This window comes from Bidens hawaiensis, unplaced genomic scaffold (genome assembly GCF_021521415.1).
Source record: "Bidens hawaiensis isolate Kalapana, Puna unplaced genomic scaffold, B.hawaiensis_p1.1 tig00014347_1, whole genome shotgun sequence".
Taxonomy (NCBI): Eukaryota; Viridiplantae; Streptophyta; class Magnoliopsida; order Asterales; family Asteraceae; genus Bidens; species Bidens hawaiensis.
Genome location: NW_027492239.1, coordinates 83,882 through 95,539, shown reverse-complemented (window position 1 = coordinate 95,539; position 11,658 = coordinate 83,882). Strand labels below are relative to the sequence as shown.

Genomic DNA, 11,658 nt, shown 5'->3' with positions numbered 1-11,658 from the left:
ATGCCTTATTACCAAACCCAAGCCTACCAAGTTCAAACTTACTAACCTCAACTTCCCCAACTCAATGCACCAATCATCCAACCCATCCAAGCAATCCAAGCACCACCTCCAACTCCACAACAAACACCACAAGTCAACCATTGCAACCAAGGGCGAGCTTTTATGATGAATGCAAATCAAGCTCAAGTGGCAAAAGATGTGGTGAACGGTATGTTTTTGGTGAACTATCATTTGGCTTCTATTTTATTTGATACCGGTGCCGATAGAAGTTTTATTTATTTGAAATTTGAGTCGAAACTTGATATGCCTCAAACTAAGCTTTCCCGACCGTTCTCGGTTGAAGTCACCAATGGAAATTCTATTACCATCAATTCCGTCGTCCACGATTGTTCTCTCATCCTTTCTAAGCATAAATTCTCCATCGATCTCATCCCGATGCAAATGGGTAGCTTCGATGCCATAGTAGGCATGGATTGGTTATCTTTGCACCGTGCCGAAGTCGTTTGTTTTGATAAATTCATTCGCATCCCGCTCGTCAACGGCAAGGTTCTTAAGGTATTTGGAAACACAACGTCTTGAAGGCTAAATCTCATGTCGTGTGCTCAATCGCAAAAGTACTTACGCCAAAAGCACGTTCCGTTTTTAGCTCTCTCGGTGACAAAGGACAAAAAGGAAAGGAAAATCCAAGATATTCCTATTGTTTGTGATTTCCTTGATGTCTTTCCCGATGATGTCACCGGTCTTCATCCCGTTCGTCCAATTAAATTCCAAATCGATCTTGTGCCCGGCGCGATGCCCGTAGCCAAGGCTCCTTACCGTTTAGCCCCGTCGAAAATGCAAGAATTATCAAACCAACTCGAAGAACTTTCCGATAAAGGCTTCATTCGTCCAAGCTCTTCTCCATGGGCTGCTCCCATTCTCTTCGTGAAAAAGAAGGACGGTTCGTTTCGTATGTGCATTGATTATCGTGAACTTAACAAGCTTACTATTAAAAATCGTTATCCATTGCCACGTATCGACGACTTATTCGACCAACTTCAAGGCACAACTTGTTTCTCTAAAATTTATCTTCGATCGGGTTATCATCAATTGCGTGTTTGCGAAGAAGACATTCCTAAAACCGCTTTCCGTACTCGATATGGACATTTCGAATTTTTGGTTATGCCCTTCGGGTTAACAAATGCACCCGCGGTGTTTATGGACCCCATGAACCGCGCTTGCAAACCATTCCTTGATAAATTCGTTATTGTCTTTATTGATGACATTCTTATCTTCTTTAAATCCAAAGCTGAACATGAACATCATTTGCGTTCCATTCTCGATCTCCTTAGAAACGAACAACTCTATGCCAAATTCTCCAAATGTGAATTTTGGCTCGAGGAAGTTCAATTTTTGGGACATATCGTAAACGACAAAGTTATTCATGTTGATCCCGCTAAAATTGAGGCCGTTAAGGATTGGAAAACTCCAACGACTCCCACGAAAATTCGATCCTTCCTTGGTTTGGCCGGATATTATCGGCGTTTCATTCGAAACTTTTCTAAGATCTCTTTGCCTCTTACTTCTCTCACCCATAAGGGACAACCCTTCGATTGGGGTTCGAAGCAAGAGGAAGCCTTTTGTACTCTCAAGGACATGCTTTGCAATGCTCCCATTCTAACCCTCCCCGATGGAAATGACGATTTTTTTGTATTTTGCGATGCCTCCCATCAAGGCATTGGTTGTGTTCTCATGCAACGAGGTCAAGTCATCGCATAAGCATCAAGGCAACTTAAGGTCAACGAGAAGAACTATACGACTCACGATCTCGAACTTGGTGCCGTCGTTTTCGCTCTCAAAATCTGGAGACATTACCTTTATGGAACAAAATGTGTGGTTTTTACCGATCATAAAAGCCTTCAACACATTTTCGACCAAAAAGATCTCAACATGAGACAACGACAGAATATATTATTTCTTGCTATGGAGCCCGTAAAGGGGTTGTGGATACCGCTATACGATGGGCCGAATTACTTAGTGATTACGATTGCAAGATTCGCTACCACCCCGGTAAAACGAATGTTGTTGCCGACACCCTAAGTCGAAAGGTTAATGTTAAATCCGTTCTGCTTCTAAGCGTCATTGTTCAAACCGATCTTCAAATTCGTATCTTTCAAGCTCAGCGCACTTCCGTTGAAGAAGGTAACATGTACGAGAAATGTCATGTGGAGCCGAACTTCTACTCGAAACCAAACCCGATGGTCTTTTGTACTTTCTCAATCGTTTGTGGATTCCCGATCGCGGTGACCTTCGTACTTGTATTCTCGACGAAGTTCACAATTCGCATTATTCCGTTCATCCCGATGCGGATAAGATGTATTTCGATCTTCGTGCTACCTTTTGGTGGCCGGGTATGAAAAAGGACGTAGCGTTGTTTGTATCTAAATGTCTTACTTGCTCAAAAGTCAAAGCCGAACATCAAATATTTTTTGGTCTACTCGAGAAACCACTGATTCCCGTTTGGAAATGGGAAGACATTGCTATGGACTTTATTACCAAATTACCCAACACCCAAAAGGGCAACGATAGCATTTGGGTGATCGATAACCAAATCTGCTCATTTCAGTCCGATTCGCGAGAAGTATTATGTCGAGCAACTTGCTCAAATCTATGTTCGGGAAATCGTGTGTCGACACGGTTTGCCATTGTCTATCATCTCCGATCGCGATGGCCGTTTTACCTCTCTTTTTTGGCGATCTCTTCAAGGAGCTTTGGGAACACGACTCGATCTTAGCACCGCTTATCATCCTCAAACGGACGGTCAAACCGAACGTACGATTCAAACACTCGAGGATATGCTACGAGCATGTGTTCTTGATTTTGGTGGAAATTGGGATTCTCACATTCCGTTCATCGAGTTCTCATATAACAATAGCTATCATTCTAGCATCGAAATGGCTCCTTTTCAAGCTCTTTACGGTCGTAAATGTCGTTCCCCGGTTTGTTGGAACGAAATCGGTGAAGCTCAAATCACGGGACCCGAAATGGTCCAAGAAGCAACCGATGTCATTGATCAAATCCGTAAAAATCTCCTAGCCGCTAGAAATCGTCAAAAGAGTTACGCCGACAAACGGAGAAAACCGATCGAATTTAATGTTGACAAACTTTATTTTATGAAATGTTACAGGTTTGCATCTAGGTTGATTATGGAGTTCGGTGAAGAAAACGTCACAAATACCGTTAGGATATTAGCAAAAATGAACAATATTTGATTTGCTATATTTTGTTATATTTTGTTGTATTTGACTTATGAAAATTTGGTTATGTGACATTTTCGATGTTGTGAAATGAAATGAGTTTGTTAAATATAGTCGCTTTAAATAGTGTCATTCGCTTATGAGCAATCGTTGCACCCCGGCATGTTCCGCCGCCTTTGGTCAGGGTGTGACAAGCGGCACCAAACTTTCAAATTATTATATATAATAAATGTTTTTTAGAAAATAACTTAGTTTGAATTATTTATTAATATTTAAATAAAGTGGTGGAAATAGAGGAGAGAGAAACACTAATGCCCTTAAAAACTCATTATTTTTATTTACACTCACTTAATCAAAGTCATCCACTAAAGCCTTTTTAGACTTCTTAAAAACCACTAACTTCCTATTAGAGCATCCATAACAAGCCTCATCTCCCTAGGTCCGGATCTACATGGCCGACAACAAACTCGAGAAAAGCCAAGTCCACCATTATAGAGAGAAGTCTTTAAGTGGAAAGTTTGCTCCTGCAAACTTGAAACAAACTTTAGGTGGCACATTCACTCTCTCTATCTCTATCTCTGATACATATATATATATATATATATATATATATCTCTCTATCTCTATCTCTGATACATATATATATATATATATATATATATATATATATATATATATATATGATTGATTTATTTTGAGAACCACTTTGAGTTTTAAGAACTCAGTGTAACGATTTTTTTTTTCGAATTTTTTTTACACATGCGTAATATATGTAAGTTACATACACGTAAAAAAATTACATAATTTATTACGCACCGAGTCGACTTTTTACATATGTGTAACAGACGTAAAAGTTAGTGTAACCACTTACATATTTATTCTCTCTCCTACTTTGACTTTTTTACCAGATTTAATCTCAACCACATATTCCAATCCATTTAATTAAATGTGTGACCTAAAATTGAGTTCTTAAGTTCTTAAAACTCAACATGGTTCTCAAAACATCCCTCCCCTATATATATATAAATATACACACACACATATACATATACACACACACACATTATAAGTATATAACTTTAATAATTTTTTAATAGGTTTGTAGTTGTGGAAAAAGTAAGGTTTTTGGAAAAAGTTTGGAATATGATGTTTCGATGATGTGGAGGTTTGTGAAAGTTTGTTGTTGTGGATGCTCTTATAACTTGACCCTAAATTATAATAACATTAATATTGCTATAAATAATAATAACATAAAAATAAAAATTTTAGTGGACCTGAAATCGAGCAGATGTCAAACTGGTTTGAAACCGATTATGTGAAAATCAGTTTAGAACTGATTGAAATTGTAGGTTCGGTACGATTTGTAATTCTCTATATCAAAACCGGTTTCAAAATGGTTAATCGAATAAAAAACCGGCCAAAACCAGTTTGAATCAAGAACCGGTCAAAAATCGTAAACTGGTCAAGAAACCAGTTTGAAAGCGGTTTGTGAAACTCCAAACTAAGCATGCATTTGCAGAAGAGTAAAATTCTGAAATTCGTGAATTCTTAACCATTGTAAAACTTATGACAAGAGCTAAGTATATCAACTAAAAAACTGTTTTTTTCTTTTTGACATGAAAGTATAATAATTTGTGGGTGGTTTCATTGAGTAATCACGATGAAGTAAACCGGTATGTTTTATATGTAAAAGTTTTATAAAAATCATTTTAAATGTAAAAATCTCATTTACATAATTTTTTAGAAACACACCTTGAAACCGTTTTAGTAAAAAAAAAAAAACAGTTTAGAAAAAGAAAAAAAATTTACAAAACTTTATTTCTATTATAAATTCGTCTTCGTGTGTTGATACGCAAAAGCTTTAAAAAATATGCAAAAGTGTTTTCTTACATGTAAAAGCGAATTGAGTTTTTAAGAGTTTTATTCGCTTAAAACTTTATGATTTTTTTTTCCGGATGTCCCAATGAGCCTCTCCGTAAAATCTATTGGCATAACCCAAAGTTACTAATAATACTAGTGGACCTAAATCAATAAATGCACTGTAGATTATGAATATAAGGGAAGGAAATCTGGTCATTAGGTTTCTTCGGAATTGTTCAGACATGATGCATGACCCAGCAAAAGATTCACACGGTGTACGGTTACGGTTATTCGTATTGGACTCTGAAATTAAAATTTGTTAAATGGCTTATATCCTGTTAATATGCATGTATTGATTTTTTTTCTAGACCCAACATATATATACTAAATCATATCCGTATCTAGTATCATTTGTACATACATACATACAAATACAATAACAGAACCACAATGAACCATCGATAATTAATCGGTCAATAGACTAATTTACCGAAAGCCTATCTTCAAGTTCTTTCCTGTACACCTGAATCAGACCACTACCATCTGCCCCTTGAAGCTTCTCGTTTAACAAGCTCTTGTATTCATCATCTCTATCTTCTAAACCACGCATCACTTCAACCTGACCAACGCAAATACCATAACTTATCATTCAGTTCAAATTAGTCGTTTTTTGTTTATTCAAATATTTACCTGCTTTTGGAAAATGTCAAATTCATCAGAGCTAAGTGAACCATCACTGTTGGCATCAAGCAGTTGCATCATTTCCCGAGCATCGTCTCCTTGTGCACCAAGCTCAACCATTACTTCTGTAAGCTCCTCGATGCTAATCCTACCATCTCCATTCGTGTCAAGAAGTCGGAAGATCCGGTCATCCCCTTTCGCGTTTGTGGAATTAAAATCTTTTAAACGCAATGCGGCATACTCAGCAGCAGCAATCATAATGGCCTTCAAACGCTTCGCCTATAGCCAACTAATATTAGTAAACACAGCTAGCCTACTCTCAAAATCACCATTCGGTTATGATGCAACTAATCATATTGTACAACTTCCTTCTCTTGCTTGACTTATGAAACAAGCTTGTCGGTGCTCAAATATACCATCAATTTCTTACCATTGTTTTTATCCACATAAGTTCTTATACGTGTTGTAGAAGTATTGGAAAATTTAAGCTCACTTCTTGCAACTCATATTATATAATATGGGTGACGCTATAAGTTGTTTTTCTTTATTAAATTATAATATTTATAGAGAACCAACAATATGTTGTTTACTGGTTGCTTTAAATGTACGGTTTACATTTTTAATTTACGGTTTTGGTCCGATTTTGTTTTCTCTCTGTTTAGTGGATTACCTTTTTAAGACCTTAACTTGTTTTTTTATTTTTTTGCGCTTTCGTTTTTTATATAAGATTTTGAATATTACTAATTGTTTTGCTGCAATGCGTGGGTTTTCCTAAAGGTTTTGATTGTTTTCTAAAAAGTGAATTCACTTGTTTTGTCATTTAACGCGTTGCAACGTGGAGTCTTAATATTTTTTTTTCCTTTGTCTTTCAGTGTTAATTCTTTGAGCGGTTTACATTCTGTATCGTTTTTATATAAGGTTTTGAATATTACTAACAGTTATGGGGCGACACGTAGGTTTGCGTAAAAGTTTTACTTTATTTTACAAAGTTTTGTGCGATTTTCTACGTTTAACGCGCCACTACCTGTGGACTAGTTTTATAACAAAATGAATACGGGAACTTAGTAACTTACTTCTTCTGCGTTGGTAAGGCCACCTTTGTAAAATGCATGTGAAGCCGCTCCATCAGAAGCAAGCAAATTCATCTCTGCCGTCCTTATTTGTATCTCCACCAGTGGTCCGCCACCACCACTCACATCAACCGCCATATGCAGACTCTTGTAACCATTATCTTTAGGCCTTGAAATATAGTCCTTGGATCTGTTACTCTCCTCTTTCCACAAAGACTGGATCACTGTGCGTGCCCTATAACATGCTTCCTCTGACAACTCTAACTTTGAACTAGTCTTTAATATGACCCGCAATCCTAAAATGTCATTAACCTCTTCGGGCTTACGCCCATCTCTCAATAACTTCTTCATAGTACTATAATGACTTTTAAACCGACCCTGAACCGAGATTTCATCCACGATATTCACTAACACGGGGTCTGAATTCAATAACTGAAGTAATTGTTCCTTCAAGTCGTGTATCAGCCCTGTGTCATGGCTTCTTAACCAGGTATTTACATAAAGATAAGAATCAGGAAACAGGTATTGAAATGACATATCTTCAAGTTCAAGTGACAAAGAAGTGGTCCCGACCGCGTGTGCGAGAGGAGCGTGTATTTTCATAACCTCTAGAGAGAGCAGTTTTTGCTGGTATTTTGGGAGGTAGTCTAAATGTCTCATCATATCAAGCTTGACAGCAAGGTGAAGAATCAGTGCCCTAACATCATAATATGTTAGACAGAATTTTCTAAGAGCTGATGCACCTTCATCATCATATGTTTCAACCTTTGAAGCAATTCGGTCGACACGAATGGTTTCATGTAATAAGTGAGCTGTGCTGATACCTATTCGATCCTTGACTTGGAACATGCTTACGCCGCATGCTTCCACAACTTCCCTCAGTATACCAGCGGATATCACTTCAGCATCCATCTAAACACAAAATTATCAAAACCTAACTTCAAATTCCGTTTCAATTTCAATTTCAATCATCAAAACCTAGTTTAAAAATTCATATTCAATTTCAATCTATGCATTTAATGCGGTAAAAAATCGGATATCGATCAAGGAGCGATATAGGTTATGATGCAGGATTTAAATATATAGCAATTTAAGACTAACAATTCATTATACTCTCTCCTCCTACCATTAAGAAATTAAGCTTTTGCAACTTACAGTTGTAGCAAATAGAAACTGATCAAGACTTGAAACAGTAAGATTAACCATAATTTCATTGTGAAGGGTATCTAAACCTAATTTGAACTTGAATCATTAAAACCAAACTTTAAACTGAAATTCATTATGAATGAAAACCTAATATCAATCTGAATCATCAAAGCCTAACCTTGAGATCAGCGAGAAGGAGCGCAACGGAAAGCGCACGGGAGAGCGGGGAGCGGCCATCGGGAGCAAGCGGCAGGGACTGCAGAATGGGGAGGCAAAGCTTCAGCGTTTTGAAGAGCAACTGCGATAGCAAATGGTGGTGGTTGCTGTCCTTGTTCATCCGCTCCGTAAGCTCATTAAACGTCCCCACCAGCTCCACCACCATCTTGCCGCCATCTGTTGTTGCCGGCGGGAGAGAAAGAGACGACGTCGTTCTGACCACCACCACGGAAGAACGACAAGAGTGAACATGGATGAAATTCGTTTTCCTAATTGAACAAGGGTTTGGTTTGATTGTAATAAGATTGTTGTGGAGTTGTTGACTATAATAGACTACTCTCTCCATTCTATCCGAATGAAATGAGAGTGTTGGTTTACGAGTCCCCAATGCCCAATGCTTGCTTGGTTGGTTATTAAGAACGAAAATAATAATAATAAAATATATATTTGTAGGGCCGGCTTAACGGATATGGAGGTCCAAATCAAAATAAGATTTTGTGACATTCTCATGAAAAAAAATTGCTTATTACAATTTTTAAACTCATAACCTATGATTTAGTAACAACCAAATCTACCATCACACTACTACATTACTTTGAATTTACTTTATCTATTATAATCTAGTTTAGAGGTGCAAATAGGTTGGGTTGGGTCGAACGGGTCATGGGTTGAAACGAGTCATGGGTCGAAACGAGTTTGGGTCTGAATGGGTCAATTAAAAAACGGGTTGTTTTGGTTTGGGTTGGAACGGGTTTCGTTTTTTATTTGTTTTTTTAATAAGGATAACAGCGGAAATATTTTAGTTTTTATCGATTTTGTTTTTTATTTGTATTTGAGTTATGATTTTTTTATTATTATTTAAAAAAAAAATTAAAGGGTTTTCTATGATAAAAAAAAAACTCCTTGAAAGATATTCAAAAAAACGATAAAAAAATCATTACTCAATATAAATAAAAAATAAAGTAAAAAAAACAAAAATTTTTCCTTCGTTATCCTTGTTCCATTTAGAAAAAAATGGAAGACCTACGAGAAATCGAACCGAAACCGAGTCTGGATTCAACCAAAAAGAAACCAAAACCCAACCCGTGTGAAAACTCGTGTTGGCTTGAAGCCTCAACTGAATCCGTTCCAATATCTGAAATGTGTTTCGTGCCGAAATCTGTCTCGTGCGGAACCCCATTCCGATCCGAAACCTGCCACATTTGCTTAGGATACTAACCCACATCGCACCCAATTTGTTTGAATTTGTTAACCCATTTTGACCCGAAAATAACAAGATGGAATTTTAAGTTACCAATTTTGACCCATTTAATTAATATCTCTAACCCAAACCAATTTATTTAATTTTTAAAACAACTCAAATTGACCAATTTAAAATGGTTTAGGTCAAAATTGTCACCCCTAGTCTAGTTATAATGTTTTTTGGATTTGGAGACCTTAATTAGGTGTGAATTTAAAGCGCTAACTTGTTTTCGCTGGTCGACAGCCCGGCCTTGAACATTTGTAATTAACAAAGATAAATATAGGGAACATGATGTTTTTTTATTGCGAGATTTTGAAAAACTAAGATTTTTAGTTCAATTATAGGAGAAGATATGAAATCGAACATTATAACTAAATGGGTTAGAATAATGGGATAAACGGGAACAAAAATGAGAATAATGAGAAAGATTTATTGTCACATAACCACTCAAAAAAATTAATAAAAAATAATAACTTAAAATTAATAAAAAAAAAGAAAAAATAAAAACACAAAAATGTTTTCACCGTCTTCCTCGTTCTTATAAAAAACACAATGTTGAGGAAAAAAGATCATTGTCTTTTTGTGTTTTGTGTTATTTTCGTCGTTGATCATGTCATTTTTTCTTGATATTGTGTCTTTTATTTAATATTGTGTTGTATTACTCAACAACATTGTGTTATATTTTGTTCGGCATAATGTTATTTTTACGGTCTATTGTGTATTTTTAGTTATAATTGTGTCTTTTGTTTATTTTCATCATTGTGTCTTTTGTCATGTCATTGTGTCTTTTCGAGGTTTTTTTTGAATGGGAATGACGAGGGAAACATTTTAGTTATGTAAATTTTTTTCGTTTTTTATTTATGTTTTGAGTTATAAATTTTTATTAATTTTTTTGAATTAATTTGTGTGTGACCACAAATCATTCTCACACTTCTCATTTTTATATCCCTTTGTATTTTAACATTTTCTTAGAAAAGCTCACGAGTGGGTTCATATATAGAATGAATCTATACTATTTAATAAATAAAGCTTTCTAAATGTCACATGTCATCACTATGTTGATTCTTACAAAATTGTCCCTCTTCTCTCTCATATTAATTACATTTCTCTTTTAATATTTCATTTTCAATTTTTAATAATTCTATCCTAATTTAAAAGAATTAATACCATCATAAATATGTTAATTTGTTTAATATAAAATATATTGCAATAGTTATTAATATTAGATTTTTATAACTAACCAATACGAAACGGGTGGGTTTCTTTAACCGGTTAAAGTATCAAACATTGCTTATGTCAAAACAATTTAATATTAGTATGAATTTTGGTCCGCGAGTTGGTATAAAAAAATAGTCATCTACAACTAAGCTTTGATATAGAAGATAACAAATAAATAATTTATGATTTATGAATTTTCTAACAACTTTCTATTTCCAAATTGCGTAATGTGTAATTTTTTTACCGTATAATATATCTTTATATATGTGATACATTTTTTTTTGTATTTCACATTATGTTATTATTTTAAAAAAATACTTATTCTAACCCGTGTAGCACACGGGTAACTAACCAAGTATCTTAAATATATATAAACGAAACCTTCATACATTCTCTCAAGCTACCAGATTGCTTTATTTGTAAATGAAGGCTTCTCATGCATTTGACCTGAACTCACGGGTGTGGGTCTTACCAAACCCAGATATCCCTTAAACAGGTTATAACATCTCATTAAATTAAAAATGAATCTCACCAAATATTATATATGAAAATCCTATAAAATAGGGATATACTAAATAGTATTATCCGATTTAAAAAGAATTATTATTTATAACTAAGAAACAATTTTACAGTAAAAAAAAATAAACGTGTCACAGGTCTCACCAAACCCAAATAACTTTTAAGCCGGATTATAACACCTTATTTATTTGTAAAACCCTTTCATCATTAAAACATAAGTATATTAACTTTCTTACAATAAATAAAATTAAAATCCAAAAAATATATCATGTTAGAAACTATTGATGTAAAACAACCCCGTAATACGGGGGATAAAATCTAGTTTATAGATACTTCGATTGTTGTACGTGGGTGAGTATTGAGCTAGGATTGTTAAGTTCATGATGAAAACGGTTAAAATAAAAATATATGAAAACCCTATAACATTATGAAAAATATAATTTGCTTGAGATAAGACCATTAAATAAAA

General features: G+C 35.1%; 1 protein-coding gene across 1 annotated transcript; it reads right to left on the bottom strand.

Annotated features, from left to right (window-relative positions):
• Window positions 1-5,438: 5,438 nt before the first annotated feature.
• On the bottom strand, window positions 5,439-8,426 carry LOC143546446 (putative GTP diphosphokinase CRSH, chloroplastic). Its single transcript, XM_077038109.1, has 4 exons — window positions 8,172-8,426; window positions 6,851-7,759; window positions 5,787-6,056; window positions 5,439-5,715 (listed from the first exon to the last, which is right to left on the bottom strand). The coding sequence occupies exons 1-4, from the start codon at window positions 8,373-8,375 to the stop codon at window positions 5,578-5,580; spliced, it is 1,521 nt and encodes a 506-aa protein (XP_076894224.1). The 5' UTR covers window positions 8,376-8,426; the 3' UTR covers window positions 5,439-5,577.
• Between the last annotated feature and the right edge of the window lie 3,232 nt (window positions 8,427-11,658).